Source organism: Vigna radiata, chromosome 4, assembly GCF_000741045.1.
Source record: "Vigna radiata var. radiata cultivar VC1973A chromosome 4, Vradiata_ver6, whole genome shotgun sequence".
Taxonomy (NCBI): domain Eukaryota; kingdom Viridiplantae; phylum Streptophyta; class Magnoliopsida; order Fabales; family Fabaceae; genus Vigna; species Vigna radiata.
Window position 1 is genome coordinate 6,744,319 of NC_028354.1, and position 18,443 is coordinate 6,762,761.

General features: G+C 34.6%; 2 protein-coding genes across 3 annotated transcripts in view; one reads left to right on the forward strand and one right to left on the reverse strand.

The window, feature by feature from the left end:
- Positions 1–162: 162 nt before the first annotated feature.
- On the reverse strand, positions 163–8,086 carry LOC106759186 (DDT domain-containing protein PTM). Of its 2 annotated transcripts, none has more exons than XM_014642225.2 (9): positions 7,045–8,086; positions 5,699–6,337; positions 4,326–5,517; positions 3,892–4,174; positions 3,272–3,396; positions 2,688–3,148; positions 2,550–2,578; positions 1,812–2,294; positions 163–1,732 (listed from the first exon to the last, which is right to left on the reverse strand). In XM_014642225.2, the coding sequence occupies exons 1-9, from the start codon at positions 7,791–7,793 to the stop codon at positions 837–839; spliced, it is 4,857 nt and encodes a 1,618-aa protein (XP_014497711.1). In that variant the 5' UTR covers positions 7,794–8,086; the 3' UTR covers positions 163–836. The 2 variants fall into 2 exon arrangements, with proteins under 2 accessions (XP_014497711.1, XP_022635438.1); XM_022779717.1 differs by having other exon boundaries at positions 5,265–5,517; positions 7,045–8,083.
- A 6,605-nt stretch (positions 8,087–14,691) lies between these two features.
- Positions 14,692–18,443, forward strand: part of LOC106758090 (DNA repair protein RAD5A) — a gene marked incomplete in the record, with an annotated part of 12,215 nt that continues 8,463 nt past the window's right edge. The window contains 10 exon segments of the mRNA XM_014641003.2: positions 14,692–15,297; positions 15,382–15,515; positions 15,849–15,984; positions 16,167–16,220; positions 16,309–16,434; positions 16,519–16,670; positions 16,856–16,940; positions 17,030–17,302; positions 17,440–17,586; positions 17,676–17,831. Of these exon segments, the coding sequence (XP_014496489.1) occupies positions 14,833–15,297; positions 15,382–15,515; positions 15,849–15,984; positions 16,167–16,220; positions 16,309–16,434; positions 16,519–16,670; positions 16,856–16,940; positions 17,030–17,302; positions 17,440–17,586; positions 17,676–17,831 (1,728 nt within the window).

Genomic DNA, 18,443 nt, shown 5'->3' on the forward strand with positions numbered 1-18,443 from the left:
ATGTCAAACAAATTCACAATAAATAATGTCATTCAGAAAGTTCGGAATTTCATCAGGTCTTCGAAAAAGTTGTTATATGAAATGTTCGATTTTCCTAACAAAATGATGAGCGATCTCAAATTCCCTGGTAGTAGGAAGACGAATACAATTATAAACTGAATAAACACTAAATTCGCAAAGCCTATATATTTCATTGATTAGTATAATAGCATAATCTTGGAAAAGGTTATGAAATCCTAAAGCGCCTAGGGAAGAAGCAGAATGAAAGCGATTGTACAGTGCAGAGGGTGTAAAGAATGAGTATTGATGGGGCCGGGGAAAGGGTAGCTCTCTAGGCATCTTACGGTTTGAGCTTAAAGATCAAGAGGAGGAGAAGGCTTCACTTTTTGACCGACCGACCTCCAAAAAAATGTGAATCCAATCTATACAAATAATCCTGTCAGATAAGCAACACAAAAACATGCTTATCTCCCATGATCAGAGCAATAGAAGTGAGTGGGAGGAAATGGAATTATTGAGTAATCTAAACCGATATGGCTCCCAGAACATTCAACCGAATATCGGATGTCAAAATTACTCAAAGACCATCTCAGTCGCAGGTAACAAAATCCATAGTGACCTGTAGATGAATTAAACTCTAAAGTGGCACAAGAAGTCCCGCGGCAATTCATTCAACTCGTGTACACCCGAACGAATCAATGCCCACAAACATACTGACCCAGCTCGTATGATTAATACTACTAAAATTGCCAGTCAAAATTTGTATGCTATTGCCATTCCTGGCAATTACCGCACCCAATAGAACTCTCACTGGACAGGATGACAAACAAAATCTGCTATCGCCATTCCCGGCAATCACCACATCTCCAACTTGCAAGCCGAGATGGTGATTCCACCCAAGGTGAACACTGCCTGTGAATCCAAATCCTACAAATCTCACAATGGAGATCAGGGAGCGGTTCCTTTTGTGAACATTGCCGACAACTATAAACATTTCCTTGTAACAAATTTGTAGGCTCACAGTTGGATGCTAAATTAACAGTTCCACATCCTTCAGGAACACAAGAAGAATTTTTCAAACAACCCGAGAAGACCCGAGAAGCGTCAGCTTCCTCAGATTGAATATTCTCATCAGAGTGGAGCAGTTCAGTCAGCGAGAAGTAGGTATGAGGCTCAAAATCCACGAACTCGTGATAATTTACAATTTCGGGGTCCTTCAGAAGACTGCAGTTAGCAGAGGCATCTTCAACAGAAGGGGATAAATCTTTTACTGATTTGGAAAGCATCTCATTGCTGGTTGAGAACTCAGCGTGAAGATTACCTCTGAAAAAACCATTATTCTCCCTCTCACGTTTAGATATCTTAGGAAGTCCTGGCCCAGAGACAGTATTGCCCACCCCATTTGCATCTAACTCGGGTTCTGCAAGCAGCTCAACACTTGAAAAGGAGAACAGCAGAGGATCATTGTCTTGTCTAGAGAAATCCACTGCAGGACAGATAGGAGTTGCAGGCTCATATGTCCTCCTGTCAATAGGTGTACCAGAATCAGAATCTCCCCCGAAGTAATCTTTCTTTGAAGCCCTTGAAGGCCTCTTGTCCTCTTGAGTCCTGTAACTCAAATCAGAGAAAGGACATACAGGCGACTTTATCCTGCGACACTTGCAACATTTGAAGCCCAGCACATCAAAAAGTCTGGACTCTTCAAGTTCCACAGCTTCAGCATGGTACCAATCTGTAAAACTCAAAAATTAGATAAATAAAGGGAAAGTAGGTAAAAATGTAGCACTTATTTACCTTCGTAAAAAACTTACGTTTACATGTTTCACAACAGATGTACATTAGATCAGAATTATAAGGTTTTTGGCACAAGCGACAAACAGGATCCAATTGAGGCAGGCCTGAACCTCCTTTTAGAAGAATGCTCTTGAGCCTGAAATCAAAGCCCGTATCTTCGTTGTTTTTCTTTTTCCATATAATACCCCAAGAACAATTTCTGCTACGGCCTTTTGTTTCCAAAGGGAAATCAGAAGCAAATCGTTTTGTGTCAGATCGACTATTCTTTGTCCTAGAAGACATCAATTCTTGACCATCACATTTAGGCCCTGATCCCTTCAGAACTGCTGAAGTGCTTTGTTCTTGTCCTTCTAAAAGTAAGGGACTAGTTGGCGACTCATTACAAGACTCTTTTTTAGTAAGTAATTTGGCATGATGACATTGTTTGCATGTGGCCAAGAACTCAACTTCTTCACATGTAGAGACAGTTGAACTCACTGAACAACCCGTGTGACAATAACCTGTGCCCGTATGAAATAAAAGATTAAACTAAATACGCAGAGACAAAATAAACGGGCAAGATAAAATAAAAAATATTACGATTCATTTCTGTGGGTTCTTCATATATGGTATTCATGTGTTTATTCAATGGAAAACACCAATTCGTTTCATAAGAAAAAGAAAAAATTTCACTTCAAAAATAAAATAAAAACTTCATCACAGCATACTAAAATAAATGAAACGGTGATGGATGATGGATGACACAAGGAGCTTACCTTGACAGGCACTGCACTTGAGAGCATTCCTGAAATAAAACCAAGAGACAAATTGTGGTGTTAGAAAAATTAATGTAAAAGAAAAGGAATAGCGTAAACAAACACCTGAATAAAACAGCAACAACTAAACGTAATTACCCAATTAAAACACCCAGCTGACAAACAGAGCACGATAGCATGTTCAATTTGTCTCTCTTGCAGGTAAGGTAAAAAAAAATGTCCTTGTAGGTAGCTTTCAACCGCCTTTTGTGCAGCAACTGAGATGTAATGTACATGTACTCTTTATCAGATAGCATTTTTCCATTACGCATTTCATACTCTTTTACCAAATATAAAGGAATCCGTTTTTCAGAAAACCAGAACTTTTCCTTTCCTTCAGGACCTCGCTCTACTTCGACATGTTTCATTACCCGAGAAGGAAGATGTTTTTGGCTTCCAAAGGCTACTCTATACAAAATTTTGCCCTCCACAATTCTTTTTTCATGAATATTTGCATTCCTAAAAGCAGATGCTTCAGTATCTTGACCTTTCACATCTAGGAGGTTGTGCTCGGGACGAATCAGATCGTTCCATCTGACATGAAAATCTAGATATCGAACCTGGTGCAAATGATCAAAAACTATCATTTAAGTTATTGACAAATCCAATATATGCTGATGCAAACAAAAGAATTGTTAACACAAAAAAACAACTAATATATATATATATATATCAGAGGAGACCTGAAGGGCCAACTGGGATGCATTCCTACTACTTTGAACTGCTGCTCTCCAAACAACCTGTCTGCTTCTTTTAGGAATCTCAGAGCCGTCAGCATATAATATACCAGAAATTTTCCTCAAACCACCTGATACCAAAAACAGTCAGTATCGGTGCTTTTATTCCCATACAAATTTAAATTACTTCAAATGCAATTGGCAACTTAATTGTAAGCAGCTAGAAACAGACAGAAGGGTAATCAAATAAAACTACATGGCAGGATTTGAAATGCAACTCAATTATAGCAAATTCAAGTTTGACAGCCACTATTTATAGAACTCCGGAATTATGAGTTGACAATATTAATTATGTAATATATATATATATATATATATATATATATATATATATAGATAGATAGAGAGAGAGAGAGAGAGAGAGAAACATTTAGAAATGAACAATATTGTATACTTTTTAATTTAACACAATAATATAATTTTAATAAGAAAATGACCAATTAGGGTCACTTGAGACGATTTCCATTTCAGTTCATAGTGAATCAATAACTGAATGAAGATGCAACAATCCAATTTAGCTAATAATTTACTTCCCGTTGAGAATGGTATAATATATACTAGAATACCTTGTCGGGCTGCTTTTCTGGCCATGGATTTTGGCAAAACAGCTTTCTGGAATACACATTGGGAAAATTTCCCGCCATGCCACCATACAAAATTTTGAGGACAAGCACCGGCTGTAACTTTGTTGATAGATAACTGTTTCTTACGCCTCCCACATGTTGCACCTTTCTGTGTAGTTCCAAGAGTAACTGCAGCACTTTGGATTGTAGAAAATTCAGCTAACCAATCATCCATCAACTTCACCCAGTCCCCACAAAAAGCAATTGTTCGAATGTTCTCCTCGAGCTGAAAAGGACAATTTCATTAACCAACCAAAAACAAATGATTTATAAATCTACACATTTAACAAGTGAAAGAAATGCAGGCAATATATCTAGGGTCCGGACATTAAAAATTAAAGAATCTCCTTGATTAAAAATTAATAACAATCACTCACTTTGAGTAGAAGAGATTTTATATCACTAAATGATGTGGCCCGTTCCACTTGTTTACGCCAATGCCTTCTATAACATTCACTTATAAAGGGCCCAACTACTAAACCGCGTAAACTTTCCTCCATGTATATAACATAAGTTGCAATGCTAGGGATGATTCCTTCTCCAATCCTTACTGGAGCAAGACCAGAAAGGATTTTCATTGCATTTTTGGTGGCACTTAGAGCAGCATGATTTAACATGCACCCTTTCTTGCTCGAAATAAGGGCTTTACAAGAAAGGCACCAGCCGCACCTCTCTCTTGGAACCTCTACAAGCTTCTTTTCAGAACTTGGCCAAAAGAAGCGTGAAGCTGTTTGGGAGAATGCTTTTGCAAGCAAATAAGTGTTTCCAGATGTTGCTTTCCCCAAGTTATCAGATACATGACCCTCTGATCTGGAATCCTCAGAAGAAAGGACGGCCAGGTTAGCAGCAGCAGATGCCGCAAAATCACCATGCATATAGCAATTAATATATGACTGTGGTTTATAGGAGCAACCAGTGTACATAAAATCCTTAGTCAAACTGCCTTTGCACTTTCCAAAACCAGATTGGTCAGCTTTAGTTTGCAAAGACAAATTCATAGGCAGCCTTGAGTCATTTGTGTGCCCATAATTATTAAATTGGTTGTTTACAAAGGTGCATTTAGCAGGGCCGACTGCAGTTGACTTATTAACAGAATTTTCAAACTTGGGATTGAACTGATGGTTAACAATTGAAAATGTCGAATTCATTGCAGTTTCCTCACAAAGCTTCAAATTCACAGTAGTTCTCGTATTGTACCTGCTTCCAGGAGCAGGACCACAACTTGTAAACGAAGAAGCATCAAGAGATGGTTCCAAATTATCACTACAAATTCCATTTGAAAATGTTAAACTGTATTCTGCCTTCACCAAACTTACAGCTTGATTCTCTTCTTCAATCATGGGAGAAAGTTTCACGTCTGTATTTGAATTTGTTAAGTTTACTTGCGGTACACCTGTGACACAAATGGATAAGAAGTTTTCTGGAATTTTCCAATACTCTAACATTGCCATGCAAATGCCATTGTATATAGGTCTAAGTTGCTCAGATGCAGTCAGGACTTGGAGAACTTCAGGAATGTCATTCTGATTGTAGTACTTAAGACAAAATTCATCACTGTTGACATCGAGTCTGCAAAAATATAATATCAAAATCTAACCTCAAACTTGCAAGTACATCTAAAGCGAGAACTGGGAATGATAGCAGAAAGTAAAACAGATAAATAAAAAACCAGAACACATTCAAAATTGCACAAGGACTCGTCCAGCATAATAAATGGAATGAAAGAAACACAAAAAAGATGTTAACATACACCAGTAAGTGGTCGCATGTACCCATGAAAACTTGCCCATACAAATCCTTTCCAAATACTTCAGCACCTTTCAGTGATGTTCCCCGTGCAATAGAAGGCCCAATCATATTTATTTTGCACTCTGGACAATACCATTCCCCATCCGGTATATGCATCTTCATCACACCAATACACCTTGAATGATAAACTGCAGGACAACCATCACAACAAAGTAAAGTTCCATCCATGCCACACAAGCGGCACTCGTCTCCATTGCCATCAACATCCTCAGCATTCAATTCTGAACCATACTTCTTAGTTTCACTATCCTTGCAGGCAGTAGTTTTGGAATATCTTGGATGAACTCTTCTGGGCCCAATTTCAGTAGGAAGGCTATCTTCATTATCATAATCAATCCCAACCTCTGATTCTTCACGCATGTTCATTTCAGCTTTAAACTCCTCAGATGCCAGAACATCATCACAGAGAATTTGCAAAATCATCAGTTTCCTACTTGCAGACAATAAATAGTACTCGCCATGAAAGATTTCATCATAAAATCCTTTCCACTCAGGTCCCTTTGTGTAACCATAAATTGCTAAATACTGAAACGTAAAAACAGGCCAAGTCAAAGCATCAAGCAGACTCCAATCACTGCACCTGAAAAAAAAAAATACATGTCCGAATTAATATGTTTTAAAAATAAGAAATCTCACAAATAGAGCACTAGGGCATATACAATGGTGTGTGTATTGAGAAATTAAAAGAATGACAGATTTATTCTCCTGCATAAAATTAATTGATGGTTCAAACAAAGACATTTTCATTGTTTTGAAACTCTAGTACAACACTTTGGCCTAACACTCAAAAGATATAACATTCCTACAAATGTTTTTGGGATCTACACAAGAAGAAAACAAGTTAACCAGTAGAATAAAGGTAGCCTTGTCCTCCGCCAAGCCATCAAAGAACAAAAAGAACATAAATAGAACAGTTGTTTTCCATCAATCAAACCGAATGGGACATGACACCAATTTCACTAAAAAAAATCATCACACCAAAAGTAGGTCTCCAGGCCTCCTTGGATGAAAATTGATGACATAAACAGAGCACTTCATGTTTTACCGCCAATAAAATAAACTGGCACGTAACATACTAGTCATAAAACTACCACACAGCGATCTATAACACTGTAAGCCTGATTGAAGTCAAATGATATAACGCGGCTTCAGTAAAACATAAAACAATTTATACAGTATCAATAACCTAATCAGAAAACAGTACCAAAAGCAACTGCATCCATGTTTGGTCTTAAAGCTAAATCTAATGCTAAAATCGAACTAAAAAAAAGTAATAGAATTAAGTACCTAAGGCATTTTGTTGCGCGCCGCGAACCATCTGGTGAAATGTTTTCAAGGTGACGTCTCAAAACACGCATCAGCGAAATGTGAATAGCATCAAGCAACGTGTTAGAAACTTTACAGTTCAAAGCACCGACAAACTCGTCTAAAGTAAAAGGACTGAGAAACAGACGAATGCTAAACGACCGCAAGAATCCGTACACTGAAAGGAGATTCAGAACGCAAGATTCCGGAACGCCAATTGTTCCAGAAGAAGGCGGCAGCGTGGGTGCAGACGGTATCGGCGTTTCGGAATCGGAACTCAAATCCCTAGCCTCGCTGCACGACTCGTCGTCCGTTTCATCTCGTTCTTCTTCGCTCTCAACCAATAAATCGCCGTGCAATTCGCTCGAACCTCTCTCCCGTACCTCCGCAATCTTCGGCAACACCGACTCCTCCAATTCGCCTTTCCTCCGAATTAAATCATCGTCGAAATAGCTATCAAGGAGAAGTATCCTACGAATCGCGATGCTATCTAAATCCTCGAATCCGCCACTCTCGTACACGACTCTGTATAACCCGCTCTCGTAGCGGACGACTTTACCGAGAAGAACCGTGTTCCCGCGGAACTCTTTCAGCACGTATTGACCAACCAGGGCAACCGGAGGCGCCTTCTTCGCCTCAGGAAGCGTTTTCGGATCGCCGGCGACAGTTCCGTCCTCTTCTCTTCTCCGTTTACGCGGGCGACCTCTAGATCTCACAACGGGAGGCTCCATCGTGGAATCAGAAGGAAAATGAAGCGTCTCTGCTGTTTTTTTGCAGTGTTTTCTATGTTTGACAAAAGGTTTAGGGTTTGTTGGGATGGAACGAAACGACGTGGGAGGTGGTAAAGAGAGTGAGTGATGAGAATTGCGGGAAAGAGGTTAGGGTTGTGAGAAGAAGAAAAAAGGAGAGCAGAGAGGGAAATTTTGCTAGTGATGGTGTTACACCCTCCAGCAAAGAGGTTTGTTGTGGTTATCCCACGTCGGGTCCGTGTGCCGATTTCACTCGGACGAGTCAAACGCACGTTCCGTAATTCATTTATTTATTTTAACCATTTTAACTTTTAGTATTAGCATTCCGTCAAATCCCATTATCTTTGTATTCTTGCTGGTAAAATCTACTTCTACGTATGTTGAATTTCGTTTAAAAATAAATAATTACTATTTTCAATTTATGTTTGTTATTTCAACTTTATATAATAACAACTTATAACGAAAATATTTGTAAATATATTAATTATAATTAAATATAGAATAAAAAAGTTTAAAAATCTGTATATTGTTTAAACTTTTTATAACTAATTTATAATATCTTCCGGACTTTAATTTATAATAACTTATAACGAAAATATTTGTAAATATATTAATTATAATTAAATCTAGAATAAAAAAAGTTTAAAAATCTGTAGATTGTTTAAACTTTTTATAACTAATTTATAATATCTTCCGGACTTTAATTTAAAAAATTAAACTCGTTTATGAAAAAGATATAACGATTTATTTTAGAAAATGAGATAACTTAGCAAGAATAATATTTTTAAGGTTTAATCATCCGATTTCCATTTTTTATATTTGAAATCGCAAATTGATTTCATAAGTTTTTTATCTTAATTATGTTTTTAATTTAGAAAAAATAATATAATCTAACTCTTGTGGTTAAATGTGTTATAATGTCTTTATCAATGTTTTTGTTTAAGATGAATTTTGGAAGAGGGACCGAATGGATTTGAGAATTTGAGAATGGATTTATTGTTGTTTTTTTTTAAGAGATTAAGATGTGAGTTATGGTGAATTTGAAAGTAAAATTTATGAAAATTAATATTGGATTTAAGTGATGTGATAGATAAAAAATTATTTAATTAGTAAAAATTTAAGATTATTAAAAAATCTTTAATGATAAAAGTAATATAAAATGGTAATTGTTGATTAGTGTAATTGTAAAAATTATTATAAGGAGATAAGAAAATAAAAATTATTTTTTAACATGAAAACAAATTGTTTATTATTATTATACTATCCGAATTTGGAACTAAATATATCATTTGTGTAACCTAATATGAGGGGAAGAGAATCAAATAAAGGGTTCTCTATTCAAATTAGAGCTGTCAAAATGCTTTAGATCCTGCGGGTCAACCCGCTCACCACAGGTTCGATTCGTGTTGGGTTTGAAAAATTTATATTTTTTTTTATGCAGGTCGGATTTCAACCTGACTCATTTAAACTCGGTTTCTGTGGGTTGAACCCGTGGTGGGCCGGGTTGGCACACCAACTCACTTAACTAATTTTATTTTATTAAAATTTAATTTTAATTTTATAAAAAAATATATTTTTTTGCTAAAAAAATTTATTTAAGTTCGCTATTTTCAAAATTAATTAAACACCCGTATTGGGAATGAAATTTGGGAGTGAAATTTGTTTATATTTGAATTATAGAAAGTTTGTAATTTTTTTTTATTTTAAAAAATTGTAATTAAGTGAACTAGTGAGTCAACCCGTTTATCCACCAAACCGTGGTAAATAGGACGAGTTCGAATTTTTCTGACTCGTTAATAAATGAGTCGAATTGGGTTGGCTCGCTAAGTAACTAACCTATAGTAAGCCGGGACGAATCAAGTCGAATTAGCCGTTTTGATAACTCTAATTCAAATATACTCCCTTGCAACCCAATACAATTTGTTGTAATCAAATACAACATTTATTGTAACCCAATGCAATTTGTTCTAACGGGTTACAATACAAGTTGCTATAATCTAATACCGCATCCAGGAAATGGAATCCATGCATTGTGTGCATTTTACAAAAAGGTTGAGGTTAAACATGACATTTCTCAATGAATCAGGTTAAAAATTGAGATACCAAAAAAGGTTCAATATCGCAATTTCTTCTTAGCTGAACCCTCGTAACAAACACCAATTATCTCCATTTCATTCTTTCCTAATCTTCTTCAACAATAAATCTTCTCATACACATCGTATAAGATAACAAGGTGAACATGAATATGTGACATTTGATTTTGAAATGATCAAAGGATTTTCGTGATGATGATTGTAGATTTGCAGTTGCGTGTATCGCTATAACAAATTGAATCATCGCACCAAAAAGTGTGTGTCCAACATCACAAATTGTAAGTCAACCTCAACTCCAACCATGCAAAATTGCACCACCACTATGCATATGAACCAGCCACTACGCCATATCACCCGTGTAACACCCATTTTAGGATGCCACAAGTAAATTATAAAACATTATATTTTGCGAAAAATTCAAAAGTTAATACCATTGCGAAAAACTGAAGTAATCAAAATCTTAATTTCTTTAATGCCAAGTAAATGAAATGTAGTTGATTGTCAAAAAATCATACACTTATTCATAAAACGAAAGAATAAAAACGATACAAAAATTATGACAATTACAACATTCTAAAAAAATATTAAAATGCATAAACCCAGGAAAGTTAAAAAAGAAAGTTCATTTAATCTACAAAATGACAAACACATACTTATTTTATAACTTAAAATAATATTTTAATTATTTTAAATTTAAAATTATGATGTACATTATTATACTATTAAAGAAGATTATCGGATGTATTTTTAATTAATATGATTTTCCCTTCAATTAAAATAATATTTTCACACGGTATTCCGTTTGGGTAATAATGTAAAGTTGGAAATTTATCAAAGTTGCTAAAAAAGTATAAAAAAATAAAATTTGTCAAAATATTATTAACTGTAATAACTTTTAATTAATTTATCTTATTCTTTAGTAACAACAGATATTATTTCATTAAAATAATTTTATTTCATCATAGCACCGTATAAGAATAAAAAAACAGAAGTAAGTGAATGAATAAAGTAATAAAAAAATAAGAGAACATATTTCAATTATTAGTTGTTACATATTATGTCATATCAATAATTAATTATTTTATGTGATTTTGGAAGCAATTTGTGATAAAAATAAAATATTTTTATTATAATTAAATTAGGAGTTAATGAACGAAAAACTATTTTATGGCTATTTGATTAACATATATATAACAAAAAAATTGTACTTTGAATAATTTTATAATTATTTAACTTTTTTAATTCTTTTACATGCCCCTGAAACAAATGAACTAGATTTTAAAAAGCGGCAATGAGTACAAAACATTTAAGAGTGTATAATTTTTTTCTGCTTCAAAATTATTTATTATTTGAAAAAAAATATGTACCTATAACACAATTTTGTATCATATTCCTATAACTAAATAAGAAAAGGGACTAGCTAGATTTTTTTTTAAGAAAAATTCATTAACTTTCTGCAATATTTGATTCATGAATTTGCTAATTAAAAGTAATGTATGTACTCATTATTATGTCATTTGCATATTGTACAATATTGGTAACTAATTTTGGTACTTCGAATAATTTCTTAAAGTGTTTAACTTTTAGAACATTTTTTTTAAAATGTTACTGTGCAAATTAACTAAATTGAAAAAAAAAATTCTATAACTAATAAATTCTTTAAAATATATTATAAATTATTCATTTATAATTTTATTACTCCAAGTAATTTATTTACAATGATGTTAAAATATGTTAAAATTCACATGTTGTGATGACCCAAATAAAATAGTTATATTTTTACATTAAAAAATTAAATGGAGATAAAAATTTAATAAAGAAAAAAAAGGTTATTGGATCCTAGTTGGAGGCAGTCAGACCCATTAGACTAAGGGTACATGACCTTTGAACGAGTCTTTCTCCAAAAGTTAGTTTCTCATTCTACCAACTTTCCCCTTATCTCTCTACAAAACATAAAACCTTTTTTTCCCTAAAACATTCTCTCTGCCTTCTATCTAAATTCCCAGCAAATTTAACCGTTCAATCTTTGAATAGGTGGTGCTCAAATATTCACCACGTCGAGAGCTCCATAACGAACCGAACAATTTCTTGTTTCTACCGGTAAGTCATCTTTCTCCTTTTCTCTACCGTTTCTATAACGTAGGGCATTACTATTTTACTGAATGCATGCCACTAGAACCTTTATATGTACATACTTTCAAACTATAATTCACACACAATACAACATGTCCTCAATCATGTTGCAAAATCAATCCATATATATAAACATACAAGACACCTTTTCAATTAAACAACATCAATCAAGCCATGGCATAAGGATACTCATATCAAAAACAAAAACAACAGCATGCTGGTACGCCCGGGGGCGCTCAGCGCGAATCATTGCAGCATTCGGGGGCGCTAGGGCTCTACTAGGGGCGTTGGGGCGCTATGCCAGTTGACAGCAACCATGAAAATAGACTTTTGATGCACCTGGAACCTGTTCTAATGACTAAAGGGGTTCTTTACACATTTGTATGGATGGAAAAACATGTTTATACGTTAAAACAAACATTTATTTGATCACTACATCCAAGACCAGGTGTATCAAACCACTTTTGACACTTCAAAAACCCAACTTCATCAACCTATAGGTCTAAAAATTGAATTTACCACTTAAAATGTGTTTTTAGCAAATTTAGCACTTCTAACAAGTCTCAAATGACTCAATCATACTGTCCTCACTGCCTACTTACACCCTAGACCTTAATTACTCAAAAACACCATTTCACTTCCTTTAAACTCACTTAAAACATTAGTTTTCCTCAACCTAAGGACTCAACTTCACCTCTACCATTTAGAACCTCATTTTAACTAATTTCATAGTCGTAACAAGTTATAATTAACTTGCCTAAGCTGCTTCAACATTTCAAATATGCCCAAGACCCCTAACTCTAAAATTCCCCACCTTACTTCCTCTTAAAAGACCCAAAAACAGTAAAAGTTTCCTAAGTATGATGTCTAATCAATACCACAACAAATTTTTCACCCAAATCCCCTTTTAACATTTTTAATCATAACCAATTAACTCATTCAAACCAGCTCTCAAACATTCATACTGAAATTTCACAATTTAAACATTCCAATACATGCACTAAATCCACTAAAAAGAAAGAACAATAGCCAAACCACATACCAATTCAAAATTTAGCATACACACTTCTCGTTCAACAATTTTTTTAACAAGACACTAGCTCCCCTTACCTCTTAATTGAACAGCCAAGTAAACAATCGAACCTTGCCCGCTCTCTTGTACCTCGAGAAAATGCTAGAAACATCTATAGATTGCCAATTTATGGTAGAAGGCATGATTAGGAACCTAGAAAGAGTTGGAAATCGAAGAGAAGTAGAACACTCAAGAAAATCCAAATATGCTGCATGCATTACAACCCTAAGATGCACGAAAGAGGGGAAGATGACTTACCGGTGACGGAACGAGAAATCAACCGGTTAAAATGGAAGTCTACTACGCTGTAAATGTTTGGACACCACCTAATAAAAAATTTACTCATTCAGTGTTAAGAAATAAAGGAAAAAAGGTGCAGAAGAAGAAGAAACTCGAGTTAATAAAACTGTCCCTTCAGAAAATGAGCTGAAGCTTTTAACAAGTGTTTAATAAAATTTCATTTATTAATAAAACTTGGACCTATCATCTGCAACACGTATTCATTTCCAATTCTACTCTTAAATTATATTTTTCAGTTTATTACATTACTTATTTATTTGTAGCTATTTATTTAATACAATTTGTATCATTTTAGTAGTAATTTTGGTACTTTAAATATTTATAAAGATATTTACTTTATTTATCATTCGTATATAGCATGTTCTAGAATATACAAACTAGGTCAGGGAAAATATCCAGTGCTAAAAAATCTCTGAAGATACATTGTTTTTTTCTTTATGAGTTAGTTACTTGAAATAGTTTATTTACCATTTACACAACATGTGAAATTTGTGTTTTTTTTTTTTCTAATAATTTTGGTACTTTAAATAATCTCAAAGTTAATTTGTACTTATTCTTTTGTAACATATTCCAGAACAAATTAGGTAGATAGAAAAGTGGGGAAATTTATAATATGTATATTTCAAAGTTAATATTTTATTCAGCATCTATAAAAGTAAAACACGTATTTCATGAATATTTTTATTTCAAATAATATAATATAAAAATTAGTTTTTAAACAATTCAAGCTTTTATTTTAATTTTTATTTTAGGAAGAGTTTCCTTTGTGCCATAAAGTTGACAATCAGATACACAAATATATATTAAAATACACACATCTTTTATGTTTTTTTATACAAACACCGGAAAATACAATACTAAACGTACTTTTGTGAGTTTTTTAATTAAAAAAATTATATTTTCAATTGGAAAACTCTTAGAATACTTTTAATTTAGATGAAAAAAATTTATTGAATATTAAATATTAATACTAAATACAATACAGAAATGAACTTTTCTTCTTGTGAATTATATGATATGAATACCTTTTTACTTTGATATTCAAACTTAACTTAATTTGATATTTTTAAGACAATTGTATAATATTTTTTTCACAAGTTTAAATACTTTAATTTTTTAATTTTTGTTTTATTTAAATCTAAAATTAGAAGAAAATATCTTCAGACAATAACAAAAAAATTGTGATAAATAAAGTATGAAGTAGGGTGTAATTAATATGAACATAATAAAATGAGATAATAGATATGGCGGGAATGCAAGACAAATAATGCCAAAATAATAACAGAGTCTTTCATTATTCACCATCACTCAGTTCTGGCGCGTCTTTTGGAGTTTAGAACTGTGTATTTTTTCTCCATTTCTTTTTTCTATCAAATTTTCAAACTCTTTATTTCGAAATCGAGAAGCTAGGGTTAGGGTTCCGATGGGGAGTAAGGTCAGCGACCACCACCTGTCCACCGTGAGATCCATCGTGGGTTCAGAATTCTCCGACATGGAAATCATCAGAGCCCTCCACATGGCAAAAAACGACGTCAATGCGGCCATCAACATCATCTTGGACACTCACTCCGCCCCGAGATTCAATCTCACGCGCCCCAAGAATCAACTTTCAGTCTCTCCTCCAAAACCCTCCCCTTCCACTCCTATCGTCACCAAGCCTAGCTTCAGTGAACAACGCATTGATAATAACAGTGATGATTGGTGGTTGGTGAATTGCGGTGAAGTGACGGGTTTGTCCACGTGTAAAGGGAGGACTATAAATTCCGGTGAGACTGTGATTTTCAAGTTTCCGTCAAAGAAATTATCCTCCCCCTCTACAGGAAAGGGGTTTGGACGGGCTGCGGCGTGTTCGGAGATAGTTCGGTTCTCTACTGAACAAGCTGGGGAGGTTGTGTTGTGTAGGAGGTGGTGGAGTTTGATCAGATTAATCTGTGTTGTTGTTTTTATTAACTGCTTTTTTTGGTTTTGGCAGATTGGTAGAATACCAAAGGAATGGGCTCGGTGTCTTTTGCCTCTTGTGCGAGATCATAAGGTTAGGATTGAGGGGAAGTGTAAATTTGCTCCTCAAGTTTTGGGCATCATGGACTCCATTATTTTGTCAGTAAGGTATGTAATGTTCAATGTGAAATGCCAGGTCACGGATTACAACTTATTTTGTCGCCACTTTGTAGGAAGGTTTAGATAAACCTATTTACTAAATAGTGAAATGAGTTTTTCATAACCTATAGTTAGTATGCAAGATAAAAATTAAATTTTGAAGAAATGAACGAGGCAACTTTAAGTTCACTCTATTACCAGCACGCTTATTTCATTGTTTCCTTATATTTTTTATTTTCTGGAGGAGTGTTTATGACAAAGTTTATTTCTAAACCTTATGTTTGCTGTTAATGGTTTTGATGGCGAGCACTGACTTCTGCCTTCTTTTGGGATCTCTTTCAGTGTATTTATCAATAGTTCAATGTTTGCTAAGCATCACCAGGTTTCTCTCAAGGATGCTGCCAACTCGACGGATGAATCTGTGTTTCATCCGCTGCCAACACTGTTTCGTTTGCTGGGTTTAAACCCTTTTAAAGAGGTGATTGTTGGTCCTGTGTTTCTGTTTCCTGTTATCGTCTTTTATAACGTTGGTATATTTAGTTGAAAGTTGTGATATTTTCTTAATGCCTTCAGAGTTAGCTTGTATTGTTGGATAAGGTAACTATCAAGTAACTCTGAAGAATTGTACTCAAATATTGACTTCCATTACTTGATTTTTAGGCAGAGTTAACTCCAGGCGATTTCTATTCCAACAAACGTCCTCTCAGTGAAAGGGTACAAAACTACAGAAATAATTGGTTTGTGACATTTCTGCAACCATTTTTGCACGGTACCTTTCTTTAACTAGATATATTCTCTCCAGGTAACATTACCACGTGCCAAGTTTGAGCATCCTTCTCAAAATGGCAATGAGAATGACAACGAGGAATCTATTTCTGAAATTGAGGTTGAGAATATTGTTGGTGTTGGATCAAGTGAAGAGTTAGAGGTGCTATATTCTTAGAATAACATGCACTGTTTTACTTATGCATATAAATGGTGCAATAATATTTAACCATTTAGTGCTGTTCAGGAAATGGATCCCCCTGCTAATCTTCAGTGCAATCTACGACCTTATCAAAAGCAGGCACTTTATTGGATGATCCAGATGGAGAAGGGAAAATGCATGGATGAGACTGCAACAACCCTCCATCCATGTTGGGAGGCATATCACCTTGCTGACAAGTATGCCAGTGGTTATTTAATATCATGGTTTGAAATTCTGTTTTCATTGTGGGTACCAAATTATGGACATGCATTAGATGTGTCCACAGTCGTGGTTGTGGATCACAATTTAAAATCGTGTTTAATGTGCACATAGAAAAATCAATGAGTGGTTTTGATGAAGTATTTGTTCTTGTACTTGTTAGGAGGGAGCTTATCATTTACTTGAATGCATTTTCTGGTGAAGCTACAATAGAATTTCCCAGCACCCTTCAAATGGCCAGAGGAGGAGTATGTTTCTTCTGGAATTAACCCTGGAAAATTTCTTGCTTTCACATAGTTCAACGTTTGTGATGTCTTATTTTGTTGTGAATTTGAAGATTTTGGCAGATGCTATGGGGCTTGGAAAGACCATCATGACCATATCCCTTCTAGTTGCCCATTCAGGAAAGGGTGAATCAGTAGGCAATCAACCCATAGCCAATTCTTTTACTGAAGTTGGTGAAGTTAGTGATAATGTGCACACTTTTTCAAACATACCCAAGAAGGCAACCAAAATTTCTGGTTTTGATAAGCCAACAAAACAAATGAACTCTCTAACAAGTGGTGGCAACTTGATAATATGTCCGATGACTCTTCTTGGGCAATGGAAGGTATTAGTGTTGTCTGTAATATGAAGTTCTCGTGTTGCTTTTCTCCACTTCAAAGTAGTTTCACATTGTATTCAGATGTGGGATGTATAGAGTAGGTCAAATGCTTTCCATTTCTGAACATATTTCAATTTATCCAGGCAGAGATTGAAACTCACGTGCACCCTGGATCTCTTTCTCTATATGTTCACTACGGACAAAGTAGGCCAAAAGATGCAAAAAGTCTCGCTCAGAATGATGTTGTAATTACTACATATGGAATTTTGGCCTCTGAATTTTCCAGTGAGGTAGTTGAAACCTGTATACTACCTCTTATGCGCCTATTTATTTCATCTCTCAAGACTTTTCAACTAGTGAGTATCTGTCCTATGTACAGAATGCAGATGATAATGGTGGACTCTTCTCAATTCGGTGGTTTAGAGTTGTTCTTGATGAAGCACATACCATAAAATCTTCTAAGAGCCAAGTTTCTGTTGCAGCTGCTGCTCTAATTGCTGACAGACGTTGGTGTCTAACAGGCACACCAATTCAGGTGCATTATAATGGAGTCTTTCTCTATCTCACGGCTGACTAATTTCTTTTTTTGTATATGTGGATTAATTAACTAATTAACTTGCCCTGAATAAACATTTTTATACCGATCCTAAATTATGTGATGCATCGACTTGATATGACATAAACCTTTAATTTGCACCAAGGCTGCTTCATATGGTTAAACTTATAAAATCTTTATTTAGCTTTGACTGTGTCTTGCTGTTACGTATCCGAGTATGGAACGTAATTAGAACAATATCTCACACACTCAAAACTAGCAAAAGAATAATGAAAGAATGGAATTGAACAAATGAATCTCTTTTATTGATGGTAGTGTATGAATAAACAAAAGTAAACAATAATTAGGAGCATAACCTCCATCAATTATTTCTAATAACTAGGAGCCGGATCTCTGTCAGTTACCTGATAGCATAACCTCTCTTACAAACCTCACAAATCAAAAGCATACCCTTAACCCTAGACTCTAACTTTATTTATACTAATTATTTCCCGTTCATCTCTCACTAAATATTTCCCTATAATATATTTGCATTTAATATAAATATCCCTATATATAAATTTCTCTCCATATATTATCCTAGCATATATC

Coding starts and splice junctions, on each gene's coding strand:
- LOC106759186 (XM_014642225.2), bottom strand. CDS start 7,793: ATGGAGCCTCCCGTTGTGAGATCTAGAGGTCGCCCGCGTAAACGGAGA. Junction 3,397..3,891: donor CAGAAAAGCAGCCCGACAAG/GTATTCTAGTAT, acceptor TTTTGGTATCAG/GTGGTTTGAGGAAAATTTCT. Junction 3,149..3,271: donor CATCCCAGTTGGCCCTTCAG/GTCTCCTCTGAT, acceptor CATTTGCACCAG/GTTCGATATCTAGATTTTCA.